We start from the raw sequence: 18,682 nt of genomic DNA on the forward strand, positions 1-18,682 counted from the left end.
TGCTACTGATGCTGTATAACATTGTTCATAATAGTTTATAGTTATGTGCTGAATGAAGTAGATAAGAGTAAATTAAATGGATCCTGCAAATAATGGTAAATCAAGTGTCATTTCCATACTCTTCTGATTTTAATTAAAATAAGGAAGACAAACATAAGACAAGATTGTCACTCGCCCTACATACCTGCACAAGGGAGTAAGAAAGCGTAAGAAGCCCTCTTACTTCCCGCCACACGCTACCTGCATAATCTACCTTGTAATCCAGGGCCAAGCCACAATTTAGTCCCTAATAAATAAATTATTATTAATCCTATTATCAAAAACATTGGTGTGTGGAAAATTTACCCTTGCGTTTTTCAGTACCAACCTTAACACTGACCCACAAGACACTTAGAAACTCTTTCAGCATACGCCTGCCTGGTTATATATATATATATATATGTACCTAGTCAAAGATATTCATGTCTTAGTAATGTATATATGAAATACGTTTGTATATCTTGTGCTTCAATAAGGGAATTATTCAAATCGATAAAGTGCATTATCACATGTTGGTATTGCTGTAAACTTAGAGTAAGAACTATAAGGGTAATAAAAAGCACCATAAAAATGAGCTTAATGAATCAGTTCTAAATTCTGATCAAGGTTTAGGACTCTTCAATTGTATTTTATATAAGTATTATATTGTATACTGTAGGAAGCTTGTAATTCAACAGACTTTTATGTCACAATAAATGCTTTTAAATTACTTTAAGATATTTCCCTAAAAGGCACTTAATAGTATTATGTGTTTGTGGGTGACATATGCAATACACTTTGATATATTGTAGGAATTGATAAAGGAGAGTGAGTCACTCTTTTTAAACATAAGTATTTTTCCAATTTATTCCTTATCTCAGGAATACAAAAACTAGAAACTGTCCTTTTTCCCAACAGATTAGGTTTTGAGTAGCTTTCATCTGTAGTCCATTTAGAGAACAGAGACCAGGATATTATTAAAAACAGTATCTTTCACTCGTGAGATCAACAGAAATTAATGGTCAATCCTAGATGGTAAAGGAGAAGATTGCATATTGTACACTTTTGGGTAGTCATTTGAGCAGATTTGGCTATTACCGTATTTCTGCCATTCAATATCACAAGACTGAAGAAATCCATCAGTTAAAAAAAAACTGCAGAAGATCTAACAAACGACAGAAAATAGGGCAAGGTGGCAAAAGCAATGTGCATTCTAGATCGCATGTCTCCAAAAGAACAACACACACAATAATTTGCTTTTGTATTTTGCAGAGTCTGTGGGTGGAAAGAACAACATTGATCTTAGTGCAGAGTTTGCCTGGGATATCCCGCTGGTTCGAAGTGGAAAAACGTGAAGTAGTGAGTATCAAGAGATCTGTTAATAGACTCTTGCTTCTGAGTTCATTTTGGATACTGGGTTAGCAACTAGGTTACTTCTTTATATGTACAGCATGTAATAAACCAGATTTAAAGATTTATTAGTAATATCTAGAGTTGCTAGTGGCAGGAATCCATATCAGCCTGCTTTTTATGCTGAATAAAGCTAATAAATGATTTTTAAATCCTTCTATGGTATCTAGTTCCCATAAATAACTGAATAGCACGGGTAGGAACCACCAACCATCATTGTGATTGATTCAAACAATTCAAGCCAAAAAAACAAGAAAAATATAGTCAGAGGTGACACTTAATGTCAGCAAGTTATTTTTTTAGAACCTGGTATGACAGTGTTCAGTGCTTAGATTATTTATGGCCTAACATGTCTTTGGTATACTTGAAAGGTAATCATTCTCAGGGCCCCCGTTCTGCTATAAGTGCCAGGGGGGTGGATCCCTCTCTCTGCATGGAGCCCTGTTAAAGTCACTGGGTCTCTGCATAGGCGCAGAAACCTGCTTACATGAAGCTCATTGTAAGATCAAGGTCTAAAGTAGCAGCCCATTACTACCAGCTTGTAATTTATTGTTTTTCTTCATAGTTAAATTTCAGGGAAACTTCTCTAATACATTCAAAATATATTCTGAAAAATAATCCTTCTTGTTTAAAGTTCTCTAGCTAACTTGGCAAGTTTCAGGACCACAAGGTTGGCACATGCCAATATTCTCCCTCTTGCCAAAGAAGACAGTCCAATACTAATGTGGGAAACTAGTCCCCATTAAACGCACGGTTACTGCTGTACAAATTATTTCCTTTTAAAAATCTACTCTTTTCTCTCTTTTTTATTTTGTTATTTTGTTTGTCAGTCTTTCTCTCATCCTTCTGGTATAGTCCCAACTGAAAAATAGCTACTCAATTTAGTACAAATCAAATGACACACAATTCTGTGTAAAGCAAGAGAAAATCTGTTAGCTGATTGGTACTGTGGCTGCTACTCCAGTACACATAAGTTCCCAGATCAATACTGCACAGCCCAATATTTTGCATGAAAAATGTCACCCCAAAATAGCAGGAGACCCTCCCTTAGGTACCTTTATCACCATTACAGTCAGTTTTTGCCAACAATTACATCTGAAATACTACAGTTTCCTCTATGCTTAGCATAGCACATAATTGCGTTGTCTCAAATACCACTGCGTGGTAACATTTGGTAAATGATGACAACTATAGAGGCCATAGAACAGTCTATTCTCTACTCTAGCTACTGAATTGTAAACTTTCTTCTGCCTTTCAGTCTTCTTGCTGTATATATTAGCAGCTAGGGAAACTCCTCTGACCCTTTAGTAAGGCACAGAAATTTTTATCACTCCGGGCCTGATAATGAGTGCCCTGTTAATTTCACCAGGAGTTAAAGGGCTCAGTATTTAGCAGGAGGTGCTCACCAGCCTTGCAGAGTCAGATAATATGATTTGCTGGTGGAATTTGGTCCTTGCTTGTGTGGTTGAAGTCATTCTGTCTTTGACCTCATATCTCACAAGGGTCAACCCAAGCATGTAGGAATTATCTACAAATAGAGGAGAAATTAGTAATATAGAATAACCTTGTTTAGAGTCTAAAATTCAGCAAAAACAGCCTTTAATAAATTATCTGTTAAATATATGAGAATTAAGCATGGGTGATTTTTTTTTTCCCCCCAGGTGGAAATGAGTCCCCTCGAGAATGCTATTGAAGTGCTGGAAAATAAGAACCAGCAGCTGAGAACTCTGATTAGTCAGTGTCAGACCCGACAGATGCAGAATATAAACCCACTCACAATGTGTCTGAATGGGGTCATAGATGCAGCAGTTAATGGTGGAGTTGCTCGGTACCAAGAGGTAAACAGTTTATTTATAAAATATATATTAGGATCTGTTGTATTATCTGTTTCATGCATAGTTTTACTAATTGTAAGCACTTTCTGTCTAACTCTTGCTCTGTATAAAAACATACAGATGGTATTATATATAATGGGTGCTAATAGACACTGCATTATACATAATCACCTATACTAAAATAAATATCAAAGGGTCGGCTATGACACCCCCTTGAGTGTCATTCCCATGCACTGGTATATTAGGAGCTGCCGGCCCTACACCCTCTCACTTCCTCCTTACTGCCCGGGATGGTTGGTCGGAGCACCTCGTCTTGCATTACAGGACATTAGCGGTTAGCCCATTGTCTATCTTCTTTGTATATAGTTTGTAGGTACTTAGTTAGCCATTAAGTTAAGTGTCAGGTTAGTTTGGTAGTTAGAGTCCCTGCTGGGACTTACCCCGACTTCAAACCACGCTCGTCATGCAACAGGCCGATGCCTATTAGTGACCCCCATGAGAGCTGTTTGAAGTGCTTGGGGGAGTCCCATAGAAATGACAAGTGCAGAATCTGTACAAACTTTCATCATAGAACCCAAAAGGAGCAGGATATCTGCTTGAGGGCCCTCCCCATGGAGGCTGCGCTTTGTCCTGTGTCGGAGCCCTCCCGCTTGGACCCCATGCCAAGTACCTCGACATCAGTACGGAGTGTACTGCCAGCACCAGGCTCCGCTCAGCACCATTCCCCCTCGCTGGTGCCTAAGCAGCAGCAAAAAAAGAAGAGCCCCCCAGCACCAGAGGGGAAAGGCGCTTCGAACAAAGGACCTATGTCAGGCCAGGTGCCTGTCCCGAGGCTTCACAGGGGTACCGCTGCGGTCGGACCCCCTAGCCCGGCCAGGGATCTGCCTCCAACTCCTGGGAGCGGCAGGGGACCCTTGCCCGAAGCGGCCCCGGCGGCTAAAGAACAAGCAGGCCATCTGGTACTGCTGTTGCTGCGCCAGGCGCCAGACTTAGCTAAGACCCGAACATCTAAGGGCAAGCCAGTCATGGACCCGCCGCATACAGCAGTGGAGCATCCTCGGTCCCCGGACCTCAGGCGTAAAGCCCCATCTCCGCAGCCTAGGACCCCGGCACCACTCTCTCCCTACGAGGCATGGGATGCTGGAGTCGAGGCACCGATTCCCATACCCATGGTACCGGCGAGCTTCCCACCAAAGATCGCTGCAGCACAGGTCACCTTCACCTAGACGGTCTCCTAGATGTCGGTCCCCACCCGGGGTAGGATCGCTCCCTATCATGACACCAGTCTCAATCTCCCTGGTACTGTTTGTCAGGCAGGCACCAGTCCTTGCCCTCGTCTCACTGGTCGTCGATCAGGGTCAGTCAGCAAACTCAGGCCTTGGTCGCCAGAAGGGCAGTGGTCAGAGTCGGACCAGGAGTTCAGCCCCTTGCCGAGGAGGGGTGATTCACTGCTGACCCACGAGACCGGTGCGGTGTCTGCAGCTACGGCATGGCAGCAGGGACAGTGGCCCGCTCAATGGCCATGCTGGAATCCGTGGGGTGTGCCCATAATGCCAGTCCCATATTCCCACCAGTCTTCCTTGGCCGCCTCGGACAAGCTGCCTCCAGCACCGCTGGCACCGGAGTCAGAACACAGCACTGAATCCAACGCGGGGACAGCGCAGCAGGCTCCAACACCCAAGGAGCCATCCCCAGTGAGGGAAGGTGAACTCGCCCCGCCCCCAGCGGTGCAATCGTCGTCGTCTGGACGAAGCAGTGGCAGGTCCCTCCCAAACAGGCAGTCCCCCTCCCGACGACTTCCAGGAGCTCCAGGCCCTTCTTAAAAGGGTGGCTACCAATTTGAACTTAAAAAGTGAGTTCGCGGAGGAGTCCAATGACCTCTTTAATGTTATATCCTCCTCCGGTACCTGTCCACCCAGGGGTCCTTAAGATTGCCAAATCGCTGTGGCAGACCCCCTCTTCCATTCCGCCTATTTCTAAGAAGGCAGAAAAGAAGTATTACGTCCCTGCAAAAGGGTTTGAATATTTGTACACGCACCCTCCAGCGGCATCACTGGTCATGTCTGCTGTTAATGAAAGGGATAGGCAGAGCCAAGTCAGTGGCATGCCGAAAAACAAAGATGCCAAGAGACTGGACTTGTTTGGCAGAAAAGTTTATTCGCCTGACAGCCTGCAATTTTGGGTGTCTAACCACCAGGCCTTGTTAGGCAGGTTCAATTTTAACAGGAAATTCAAGGAGACCTTCCCACAGGACCGACCCCAGGAGTTCGCTGCTTTGGTGGAAGAAGGCACAGCGATGGCCTCCAGATGGCCTGGGACACTATGGACTCACAGGCTGGGGTGGTCGCCTCGGTGGTGGTCGTGAGGTGAAGCTCCTGGCTGCAGTCCTCCGGGTTATCCCAGGAGATGCAGGTCACTATTCAGGACTCCTATTTGAGGGGGCAGGGCTCTTCTCCATGCTCACAGACACAAAGCTTCACGGCCTTAAAGACTCCCATGCCACCCTCTGCTCCTTGGGCCTTCATACCCCTCACAGACCAGGAAGCCGTTCGGCCCACCGCCTCCCCAGTCTAGGTCCTGGGGGACTCTCCCGCTGGGCACCTACAGGAGAAAGGATAGAGACGAGGGGTCTAAGCGGCATTACACTTTGTTTTCCTGTTTGTCTGCTTAGCCTGGCCCTTCCAGGAGCCAAGGAGGCCAGAAGAAGTCATTTTGAGGGTGTGCTCGAGGACAGCACCTCAGTCAGTTCCCAAGATACACCCTCCCACTCTTTCCTCAACCATCTGTGCCCCTTCCGGTCAGCCTGGTCACGGCTGACCTCGGACCGTTGGGTGCTCAACATAATATCTTCAGGGTACACCCTGCAGTTCGTGACCAACCCTCTTTCCCACCCCCCTTCCTCGTCCCTCTTCACGGACCCTTCTCATGAGCAACTTCTCATCCAAGAGGTCGAGAACCTCCTACATCTGGCGGCGGTAGAGGCGCCAGGACATGAAAGAAAAAGGTTCTACTCCCGCTAGTTCCTAATCCCGAAAGCAAAAGGGGACCTCAGACCCATTTTGGACCTGTGTTGCCTCAACAAGTCTCTCAAGAAGTTGAAGTTTCACATGGTCTCCCTGGCCTCCATCATCCCCTACTTGGATCTGAAGGACTGGTACACTGTCCTCAACTTGAAGGATTTCCATATTTCCATTTTCCCAGTGCATAGGCACTTCCTCTGTTTTGTGCTGGGCCAGCACCATTTCCAATTCACGGTGCTGCCCTTCGGTCTCTTGTCAGCCCCAAGGGTAGTGATAAAGTGCATAGTGCCAGTGGCCACTTACCTGAGGTGCCAGGGTGTTCAAATTTACCCGTACCTTGACGACTGGCTGATAAAGGGCTGGTCCCAGCATCAGATGCGGTCGCATCTTGATCTGGTTTGCTCCACCTGTCGCGACCTGGGGCTGTTAATAAATGAGAAAAAGTCTACCTTAATTTCAGTGCAACGTATAGTGTTCATTGAAGTGGTCCTCAACTCTACTCAGGCCAGAGCCTTCCTCCCAGAGGCTCGGTTCCAAGCCATGGCGGACCTCCTCTCGTGCATGCAAGCCCACCCTCTCACCACCACTCATACGTGCATGCGATTGTTGGGCCACATGGCGGCTTGCACTTACATAGTCCGGCACACATGGCTCTGCCTCTGCGTGGCTGGCGTTGGTCTACATCCCCAACAGACACAGCATGGACCATGCGGTCAGGGTCCCGGACCTGTACTGTCGTCACTCACTTGGTGGCAGAATCCTGCATCAGTGTTGGAGGGAGTTCCCTTCACAGCTCCGTCCCCATCAGTGACCCTCGTCTCCAATGGCTCAGACCTGAGGTGGGGAGCCCACCTGGGCGATCTCAGAACACAAGGTCGTTGGTCGAGTCACCATTGCTCCCTTCTTATCAACGTCAGGGTGCAGTTTGCCTGGCCTTCCAAGCCTTCCTACCTCACATAGAAAGCAGGATGGTCCAGGTCCTGACAGACAATACAGCAGCTATATTCTATATCAACAAGCAAGGCGGAGCCAGATCATCTGCCCTTTGCCAAGAAGCCATCAGGCTCTGGGACTTCTGTGTACAACACAACATTCATCTCGTAGCCACCCATCGGGGCCAGGAACGCTTTGGCAGATCGCCTCAGCAGGACCTTCTCATCTCGCCATGAGTGGTCCCTCCATCTGGAAGTGGTCAGCATCATCTTCCAGAGGTGGGAGACTCCCCAGATGGACCTGTTCACACCCAGGCAGAACAGGAAATGCCACGTTTTCTGCTCAATTCGGGGGATCGACAGAGGCTCCCTGTCGGATGCTTTTCTACTTCCTTGGTTGGGGGCTTTGTTGTACACCTTCCCCCCAGTGCCGTTAATTCACAGGGTCCTCATGAAGATCAAGCAAGACTGGGCAAAGGTGATCCTCATAGCGCCAGCTTGGCCGCACCAGCACAGGTTCGGCACACTGCTGTACCCCTCGGTGGCTGTTTTGTTACATCTGCCACTCAGGCCAGACCTGCTGTCCCAAAACCACGGCAGCCTTCTGCATCCAAACCTGGCAGCGCTGCACCTGATGGCTTGGCTGCTGCATGGTTAAATGTGGAGGAGCAGAAGCGCTCGGCCGGTGTTTAACAGGCCCTGTTGGGCAGCAGAAAGCCTCCCACCAGAGCGACCTACCTGGCCAAATGGAAGCGGTTCACTTATTGGACCTCGGTTAAAGGCTTTTCATACAAGAAATGTCTGCCATTTATTTGTGCAGGTGCCCTCTGTGTATAAGTTGCATATCAGTTTGTTAAAAAAGAACGGCAGTAACTTTAAATATGAAAATGGGTCTGTAACTATGATGCATGATTTTATTATTCTGTACTGCTGTGGGAAGAGTTGGGGTTTTGTTTTGAAAAACCTGGTGCCTTAAAGCTGTTGTAAAACATATTCATCAAACTTGTTGTGACTTTGTGCCGTGATTATGTTCTGCTTAGGCATTCTTTGTGAAGGAATATATCTTGAACCACCCAGAGGATGGGGAGAAGATCACACGCTTGAGAGAGCTGATGCTTGAGCAGGTAAAATGGAGAAAAGACATAGCAGAGAGCCTGCTGTGTATTCTAGCTGAAATTGATATGTGCCCGGATTAGATATGAAATTGCAGTGTTTAGCTGCTCAGTGGCCCTCAATATTTGCTGTATAAGTTTTCAGATAGCCTGCAACTCCCTATAAGTAGGTTTCCAAGTGTAATTAACTTAATCTCTCTGATCCTCTTTTTCTCTCTCCAAAAAAATATAAGTGGACCAGTAAGAGGCAGAACGTCCTTTCATATTTGCATTTGCAAATATTTGTTTTATTTGCATGTTGTTACATATTTTACTACTACGACAGACTGACTCTGCTATGACTAAAAAGTATATTGTAGTAATAATACAACTTGTACTATGTTAAAAAAAAAAATTCCACAAATACTTGCCTGACTAGGAAATAAAAATAGACAGGAACTAAGGAATTGAGAGGTTGCACTTTATATAAAAACTTAGGATCACTATTTGATCTTTGAACTGTATTTCTCCTTTTTTTCTATTGTATTTGTTTTTATTGTGTGGTTTGAATTGCTTAATGTAGAAGTTACTATTTATGGAAAATAAAGATAGATGAGCTGCATAGTTTGTGATGAATTGAAAGGAAGAGATGTGCTGGGAAATGACATTATTAACTATGTCTACTTTTTATTTTGATATTTTATTTTCCCCTTTGTTTCACAATAAAATGTGAAAAAGGAACTTTAAATATTCACTTGGTTAAGATAAACTTTACCTACTTGCTAGGCTGGTCAAAAACATCCAACAAAACATTTTCCAATAAAAAAAATCGTTTTTTGTCAAAATAGAAATTTTCTGTAGGAAAAATCAATTTTGGCTGAATTTTTCATTGGGAAAAACCTAGATGAAATGTTTTGTTTCTGCATGTTGACCCCATAGACTCCCATGATGCACTGCAGTGGCTCAGTTGCAGGGAGAGCCATGATGCATCATGGAAGATGTAGTCCAGCTGGAGAGCAGGGCCCCTACGAGAGAATGGGGCACAAGGGATCTAAGGGTAAACTCCCATGAGGCACCAGAACACCTCAGAAGCAGAGATTAATGTTGACCTGCCCTGAAACAAAATGGTCATTTTCACCTGTGATGGGGAAGTCAGTGCAGCTCTGCTGATTTACACCCACTGAGATGCTGGCTCAAAATGTCCGCTGGATGCTCTCATTCAAAGATATTACAACATAATGTAACCATTCTATTTTACATTAAAGTTTATTTGGTTCATCACTTAACCAAGCCAATATTTTAAATCCATCTAAGTAAATATGAACAAGATAATAAGTGATATGTTTTGGTGCTATTACTCTCAAGCCTGGTGGACCTTTGTCCCTCATATAAAGCCACCACATTAATTATCACTGCTTAGGAGATACCTGGTAGTGAAATAACATGGGCTCTGTAGTCATAGCAGGATGTGCATTCCAAGAACTGTGTTTGCACACATCCATGTTGTCTGCCCAGATCTGCTGGCTCCTTATCAGAGTTATCATCTCTCACATTTCTACGCAGTGACATTTTCTTCCCAGTATTGTTTGGGGAAAGTCTTCATTCATATTTTTAGAACTGCTTATTCACACATTTCACACTGAGTCATTGGTATCAAGCCAGCTAAATTCTTCTGAAAGTCAAATAGCACAAAGAGGAGAAAAGTAAATGTTTTTGTCTAGATGCCTGGTTTTGGCCTTAGGCCTTGTTTAATATCAAGGTCCTTCTAAAATATGTATTGTAGCATGGTGGTTAATGATGGAAAGCAAAAATTAAACTGAAACGCAACAAATAAATGTCTTTTTTTCTCCCCTTTTTTTGTGAAGGCCCAGATTCTAGAATTCGGATTAGCTGTACATGAGAAGTTTGTGCCTCAGGATATGAGACCTTTACACAAAAAGCTAGTAGATCAGTTCTTTGTGATGAAGTCAAGTTTGGGAATACAGGTATGTGAACAGATGCACTGACAGGCCATAGAACACAGCCAGGGCCGGCTCCAGGTTTTTTGCCACCCCAAGCAAAAAAAAAAACGGGGGGGGGGAGAGTGCCGCCGCCGAAACAAAAACAAAAAAAACCGGAGTGCCGCCCCTTGAAAAGTGCCGCACCAAGCACGTGCTTGGAACGCTGGTGCCTAGAGCCGGTCCTGGACACAGCTTAGCTGCAGCGACTGCTTCATTTGAACATGGTTGTTAGTTCTGCTAAGTAACGAATAGTGACATCTTTTGGTTGCTTGGTTGCATTACATTGATGTAGCATTGGAGCTTCTCTTCACTTTTTGAAATTATCTTTGTGACTTAAAGAAAAATAATGATTTTACTTTATCAAAGGAAAATGTTGAACATCACTGCAGAAAAAATACTTTAGCTTCTTAGATATTAATATTTAATGCACCTGATTCAAAATGAAAATGTACAGATAGTAAATTGAAAAGGTATGTCACAAAATGCTTGATGGTGCTTTTCTTATTCTAATTAACCTTTTTTTAACCAATAATTAGGAATTCTCTGCATGTGTGCAAGCTAGTCCTGTTCACTTCCCTAATGGAAGCCCTCGTGTATGTAGAAATTCAGCGCCTGCTTCTATGAGCCCAGATGGTGCCAGGGTAATTCCTAGACGCAGGTAAATCAAAGATTAAATTACCATGAATTTCTAGTTTTTGGCATTTTCATACGATGTACTGAACAGTTTTCCTCTGTGGTGTAGTTTATCATATATATGCTTCTTAATATATCAGTGCACAGGCATCTGCAGACATCCATAGCTGATAAAAATCACAGTATAATAAATAAACCCAAATTAGAGTGTATGAGATAAGAGATGAGATAGTGTTTATTTTCTCTTTGTTCCCCATTGATGTTTAATAAATTGGAAAACTTGGAATAGGAATTAACTACATCAATTTTTTATTTTTCCTGTAACAGTCCATTAAGTTACCCAGCCGTAAACAGATATTCATCCTCGTCATTGTCATCACAAGCCTCTGCTGAAGTCAGCAATATCACTGGGCAATCAGAAAGCTCCGACGAAGTTTTCAACATGCAGGTACAAAGTATTGCCATAGCTAAGCTAAATACGATCTTATTGTTTTCTCACAAGAAAGAACTAGATTTATTTACTCACTATCATCTTCTGTTTACTTTAGAATTGTGATTGAAAGAGTCTTAAAAGATTTTTTTAGAAACAGACCTTCATGTTCTATGGGCTGTCAGCCTTTTTAGTTATAGAGAATGATTATTATTTACATAACTATACAGTCCAATTTGAAGATATAAATGTATGTGAGAAAAATTATTTAAAGCTACACAATCTAACACAAATCCGTTTCTTTTCTCTAGTCAGACCTTTCGGTCTAATTGTCATTAACACTGCGGCAAGTTCAAAATGTAATAAATGATATTCATATTATTTACATCAGTTTGCTGCTTAAAGCTCTTGGAAAATTAATGTAATAAATTAAAAAATATTCTCTGGGCAAAACGTTTGTGTAATACATATGCAGTGTATTTGTATTTTACAAACTCGTATGTATGATGTGATCATAAGAGTGTCTCATCAACTTCCAGCCAAGTCCATCTACCTCAAGCTTGAGTTCTACTCATTCCGCTTCACCTAATGTGACCAGCTCTGCTCCATCCAGTGCCAGAGGTTAGTGCTTGTCCACTGAGTTAAATGGCTGTCAATACACTAACCCACTGAATCTCAAATTATTGCCTGTGTGACACAGAATGCAGTTTATTGTCAGAGGAAGGTGAATTGTTGGGAGGGGAACAATAGGATGTCTCTCTTTGTTATGAAATTGGCCCACAGAATTTAAGTGATCAGTATTTCAGTGCATTTTAGTGCATTAAGTTATCTTTTGGGGTTTTTTTATATTCCAGCTTCTCCTTTGTTGTCTGACAAACATAAGCATTCCAGAGAAAATTCTTGCCTGTCCCCAAGAGAAAGGCCATGCAGTGCCATTTACCCGATTCCTGCAGAACCTTCACAGGTACACAGTTTGTTACGGAGATCTATTCACGTTTACTCTGATGAATATGATAATAAAGCTTCTTTAACTTTGTCTCTAATTCAGCAGGAACATTTTATTTTAGAAGAGATCAGAGAAATCAGTATGAGAAAATTTGGGCACTTCCTCATTTGGTAATGTTCAGATGTTTTCAGATAGGACAGATAATTGCCTACCGCTACAACCTCTACCCACTGTTGTTACTTTTGGTAGGTAGGTATTCCTCTGAACTGGCAACATTATGAATACAATGGGAAAAAGGAAAGGTTCTCTGCATATTTATAGGCAATATTACTTAGTAAAATATACAGTACATACTAAAGAGAAGAAGCAAGAATTGAAATGTGAATCTGCTTAAATTGATCTAATCTGTGATTACCATCTGCCCAGTTTAGACCTGGTTTTGATATAAAATCAAAGAAGTGGGAGATGCGAAGGTCATATAGTCCATCTCCCTGCCATTACGTGACTGTTCTTGTGTGAGGTCAGGAGCAAGGAAAGTGGAAGGGCTGTTACAATAGCAGTTGTCCATAGTGAGCTTCCATTCTCCTTCCTCTGAAACATCGTAATTACTGGCCATTGTCAAAGGCAAGATATACTACTAAGCCAATCACATATGGCAATTTCTAAATCCTTGTGTCATTTCAGAGAGGAGGGACAAATAGGAAAGGGGAGGCATTTTTTCTGGCATGTGGGTGAGAAGGGAGGAGAGAGAGGAGAAATGAGTTTTCATTTTAAAATCACCGTCTTTGAATCCTACGTAGGAATATCACTATCCTTTTAGTTCTCTGGATTAAAAAGGCTTACAAAATGAGTTCTGTACCAGCCAATTTTGAATCCTCATTAATTAAATGCTTTTTATTAATGGGCCTACTTTCTTTCCAGTACTTTTCCCCTTGTTATACATGTAAAAGCACTTCTAGTCCATTCCGTCTCCACAGGATGGCCTTCATTATTGCAGAGACTGGGGGAACTGAAGCACTTTGACAGGGAGCCCTATGACAGGGGCAAACAACATCCATTCTGATTCCCCCCCAGAAATCCTGCCTCTGACAACATGAAACGCAGTAGTTCTGGTTCTTTTACTTTAGAAATTATTTGGTGCTTTCTCTTAAATTTTAGTTCTGCCTCTCTCTCACTCACTCTCCACCTCTTGGCTATTAAGGTGGTTCTTGAAGAGAAAATATTCTCCTCTTTTCTATTTAAGCTTTTATACCATGCCCATCATCATGATAGCTGACAATCTCAGAACAAATACTTAATCTTAGCCAGGCTGAGAAGCAGTTCTCAGGGACCACAAAATGAGTACTCTCAACTGACAGCTTCCTGCCAAACTCAGAATGGCAGAGCAGCCAAAGCTGCATAGAGCAAAGACCTGCAGATATTCTGTATGTAAAGTGGCTTTTCAGTCAGCCATAAAGAAAGAACTGTGCCATTTTTGCTCCCAGCCTGTAAACTCTTGCTTTGCCAAGTGGAATGCGGCCTCCATTCCCCGTTGTACCAGAGATTCACCAAGAGAGCGTGAGGAGCCGCTAGGCCCAATCTCCACTCTCCCAGAGGCTCACCTGACAGGAAAATCTCCCAATCTATCTCTACCCTCAGTGTCCCCAGACAGGGTAAGTAGAAAATTACTTTTCTCATGCAAAGAAGTATATTTCAAAGGCAGGAAGTTTCAACTATTCCCCCTCTTCCTCTCATGTCCTTAAAGGGAGTCTAACTTTTCTAGGAAAAGGGGCAGGTATGCTTCTCAGAGCCCCTTCCTTCCAGGATAGCAAGAATGGGTCATATGCAAAAGATACCGTTCTAACCCTCTATCATCAGAAAAACATATTCACTCTTGAGAGATTTTAAAGGCCAAATCATCACTTAGCACTTTATAAAAATTAGATATGGATGCTGTCACTAGTCCCTACTACTTATATTCTAGCACTAGTTTGCATTCAGGGTCTCCATCGGAGCATTCATACTATACTCCCTGGATTTCTTTGTCACCAAGTGAAAGAGTAATTTATACTGTTGTCTTTCAACCTGAAAAAGAAGAGGCACAAAGGGAAATGCCTGCTCTTCCAATCCAATGCTGCCAGATCACTGCACACCTCATTTGAGGAAGTTACAAGGAGTAGGACCCAAGCCACAGAAGTATTGGACAAGTAGTCCTGCCTTGAGTGGCTGCTTAAGATTACATCTATCCATCTACTGACTACCTTTCAGTGCTAGCTGCTTAGTCTCTGGATGGGTTGTGATGCCTTGTCTCTCTTACCTGTTCTCCATATGAAGAATGTGAATGCCTATTGTTAGTGACCTAGCTTGAAAAGCTCCATAGACACTTGCCCCCGTAATTGGTTTGTTGTCTTTTTTAGTCCTTATTTGCTCCATGATTGGAGTCATTCTCCTACATAAGAGAGACAAGGTGGGTGAGGTAATATCTTTTATTGGAGCAACTTCTGTTGGTGGAAGAGAGAAGTTTTCAATCTTCACAGAGCTCTTCTTCAGGTCTGGAGGTGTCACAGCTAAATACAGGGTGGGACAGATTGTTAAACATGAGAGGTTAGCACATGTTGCAAGAAACTACTTAAAATGAAGTGGGCAATTAACACCTCTGCAGTCATAGGAAAAAGGAAGGTTAGTAGGTTACAAAATGTTGTAATGATCCATAAACCCAGTGTCTCTGTTGAGACCATGATTTTTAGTGTTTACCAGAGTTATGAACTTAAGTTCCTAAGCTCAACTTTTGAAGGTGTTGTGCAGATTTCCTTTGAGGATGAGGACTGAGAGGTCAGATATGGAGTATCGCTTTGTGAAAAGTGTTTGCCCACAGGTGGTAGGGTGTTTTTGTCTTTTATCATTTTTCTGTGTGAGGTCATTCAAGAATGAAGTGATTGTCTGGTTTCACCCACATAATTGTTGAGGCATTTGATGCACTGGATGAGCTACACCACTTATTGTGATAGGCATACGTAGGACCCATGGATCTTGTGTGTTGTGTCAGGCATTAATCATCCTAGCAGTGGAGATAAGTCTGTGGGCTGTGGCAGATTATCCATGGACCCATGGGGCCCGTGTCCAGGGGCCCTGGCCAATTGGGGAGCCCCAGCAGAAATCTGCCATGGGGCAGCAGAAGCTCAGAGCCGTGGCAGAATCTGTGGGGCAGGCGGGGAAGCCCCAGCTCCCCAACCCCGGTCTCTGGCAGAAGTGCCAGGCAGGTGGGGTGGGGCAGGGGAAGCCCCAGCGCCCAGACCCCGGTCCTCAGCAGAAGCACAGGGTGGCGCGGGAAGCCCCAGCGCTCAGACCCTGGCTGCAGCCCCAGGACTGGAGGAGCCCTCACTCCCCTCTGAGGCCCTGGGGCCGTGGCATGGGGATAGAGCTTCTATGGTCTTGGGGGTGCCAAAAGGAGTGAACGGGGATGGGGCTGCAGATGAGGGGGCGGAATGGGTCGGGATCATAAGAACATAAGAACGGCCGTACCGGGTCAGACCAAAGGTCCATCTAGCCCAGTATCCTGTCTACCAACAGTAGCCAATGCCAGGTGCCCCAGAGGGAGTGGACCTAACAGGCAATGATCAAGTGATCTCTCTCCTGCCATCCATCTCCATCCTCTGACAAACAGAGGCTAGGGACACCGTTCCTTAACCATCCTGGCTAATAGCCATTAATGGACTTAACCACCATAAATTTATCCAGTTCTCTTTTAAACGCTGTTATAGTTCTAGCCTTCACAACCTCCTCAGGTAAGGAGTTCCACAAGCTGACTGTGCGCTGCGTGAAGAAGAACTTCCTTGTATTTGTTTTAAACCTGCTGCCTATTAATTTCATTTGGTGACCCCTAGTTCTTGTATTATGGGAATAAGTAAATAACTTTTCCTTATCCACTTTCTCCACATCACTCATGATTTTATATACCTCTATCATATCCCCCCTTAGTCTCCTCTTTTCCAAGATGAAGAGTCCTAGCCTCTTTAATCTCTCCCCATATGGGACCCATTCCAAATCCCTAATCATTTTAGTTGCCCTTCTCTGAACCTTTTCTAGTGCCAGTATATCTTTTTTGAGATGAGACCACCACATCTGTATGCAGTATTCGAGATGTGGGCATACCATCGATTTATATAAGGGCAATAATATATTCTCCGTCTTATTCTCTATCCCCTTTTTAATGATTCCTAACATCCTGTTTGCTTTTTTGACCGCCTCTGCACACTGCACGGACATCTTCAGAGAACTATCCACGATGACTCCAAGAACTTTTTCCTGACTTCTTGTAGCTAAATTATCCCCCATCACATTGTATGTATAGTTGGGGTTATTTTTTCCCATGTGCATTACTTTACATTTATCCACATTAAATTTCATTTGCCATTTTGTTGCCCAATCACTTAGTTTTGTGAGATCTTTTTGAAGTTCATCACAGTCTGCTTTGGTCTTAACTATCTTGAGCAGTTTAGTATCATCTGCAAACTTTGCCACCTCACTGTTTACCCCTTTCTCCAGATCATTTATGAATAAGTTGAATAGGATTGGTCTGAGGACTGACCCTTGGGGAACACCACTAGTTACCCCTCTCCATTCTGAGAATTTACCATTAATTCCTACCCTTTGTTCCCTGTCTTTTAACCAGTTCTCAATCCATGAAAGGACCTTCCCTTTTATCCCATGACAGCTTAACTTACTTAAGAGTCTTTGGTGAGGGACCTTGTCAAAGGCTTTCTGGAAATCTAAGTACACTATGTCCACTGGATCCCCCTTGTCCACATGTTTGTTTACCCCTTCAAAGAACTCTAATAGATTAGTAAGACACGATTTCCCTTTACAGAAACTATTGCTCATCAGTTTGTTTTTCTATGTGTCTGACAATTTTATTCTTAACTATTGTTTCGACTAATTTGCCCAGTACCGATGTTAGAATTACCGGTCTGTAATTGCCGGGATCACCTCTAGAGCCCTTTTTAAATATTGGCGTTTTACATTAGCTAGCTTCCAGTCATTGGGTACAGAAGCCAATTTAAAGGACAGGTTACAAACCTTAGTTAATAGTTCCGCAACTTCACATTTGAGTTCTTTCAAAACTCTTGGGTGAATGCCATCTGGTCCCGGTGACTTGTTAATGTTAAGTTTATCAATTAATTCCAAAACCTCCTCTAGTGACACTTCAATCTGTGACAGTTCCTCAGATTTGTCACCTACAAAAGCCGGTTCAGGTTTGGGAATCTCCCTAACATCCTCAGCCGTGAAGACTGAAGCAAAGAATCCATTTAGTTTCTCTGCAATGACTTTATCATCTTTAAGCGCTCCTTTTGTATCTCGATCGTCAAGGGGCCCCACTGGTTGTTTAGCAGGCTTCCTGCTTCTGATGTACTTAAAAAACATTTTGTTATTACCTTTGGAGTTTTTGGCTAGCTGTTCTTCAAACTCCTCTTTGGCTTTTCTTATTACATTCTTGCACTTAATTTGGCAGTGTTTATGCTCCTTTCTATTTGCCTCATTAGGATTTGACTTCCACTTTTTAAAGGAAGTCTTTTTATCTCTCACTGCTTCTTTTACATGGTTGTTAAGCCACGGTGGCTCTTTTTTAGTTCTTTTTCTGTGTTTCTTAATTTGGGGTATACATTGAAGTTGGGCCTCTATTATGGTGTCTTTAAAAAGTGCCCACGCAGCTTGCAGGGATTTCACTTTAGTCACTGTACCTTTTAACTTCTGTTTAACTAACCCCCTCATTTTTGCATAGTTCCCCCTTTTGAAATTAAATGCCACAGTGTTGGGCTGTTGAGATATTCTTCCCACCACAGGGATGTCGAATGCTGCTGTATTATGGTCACTATTTCCAAGCGGTCCTGTTATAGTTACCTCTTGGACCAGCTCCTGCGCTCCACTCAGGACTAAATCTAGAGTTGCCTCTCCCCTTGTGGGTTCCCGTACCAGCTGCTCCATGAAGCAGTCATTTAAAGTATCGAGAAATTTTATCTCTGCATTTCGTCCTGATGGGGACAATTGACGTCCCGGTCAATATGGGGATAATTGAAATTCCCCACTATTATTGAGTTCTTAATTTTGATAGCCTCTCTAATTTCCCTTAGCATTTCATCATCACTATCACTGTCCTGGTCAGGTGGTCTATAATAGATCCCTAATGTTATATTCTTATTAGAGCATGACATTTCTATCCATAGAGATTCTATGGAACATGTGGATTCACTTAAGATTTTTACTTCATTTGATTCTACATTTTCTTTCACATATAGTGCCACTCCCCCCCTGCACGACCTGTTCTGTCCTTCCGATATATTTTGTACCCCGGAATGATTGTGTCCCATTGATTGCTCTCAGTCCACCAGGT

The 18,682-nt window shown here is 43.3% G+C and overlaps 1 protein-coding gene across 1 annotated transcript in view; it reads left to right on the forward strand.

Moving 5' to 3' along the window:
* The window catches only part of DOCK4 (dedicator of cytokinesis 4), a 306,106-nt gene that overhangs the window by 275,579 nt on the left and 11,845 nt on the right, over positions 1-18,682 (forward strand). The window contains exons 42-50 of the mRNA XM_065401620.1: positions 1,291-1,377; positions 3,090-3,266; positions 8,256-8,339; positions 10,172-10,291; positions 10,843-10,964; positions 11,267-11,387; positions 11,909-11,990; positions 12,224-12,333; positions 13,800-13,967. Coding sequence (XP_065257692.1) covers positions 1,291-1,377; positions 3,090-3,266; positions 8,256-8,339; positions 10,172-10,291; positions 10,843-10,964; positions 11,267-11,387; positions 11,909-11,990; positions 12,224-12,333; positions 13,800-13,967 — 1,071 coding nt within the window. The remainder of the gene's footprint in view (positions 1-1,290; positions 1,378-3,089; positions 3,267-8,255; positions 8,340-10,171; positions 10,292-10,842; positions 10,965-11,266; positions 11,388-11,908; positions 11,991-12,223; positions 12,334-13,799; positions 13,968-18,682) is intronic.

Source organism: Emys orbicularis, chromosome 1 (genome assembly GCF_028017835.1).
Source record: "Emys orbicularis isolate rEmyOrb1 chromosome 1, rEmyOrb1.hap1, whole genome shotgun sequence".
NCBI lineage: Eukaryota > Metazoa > Chordata > Testudines > Emydidae > Emys > Emys orbicularis.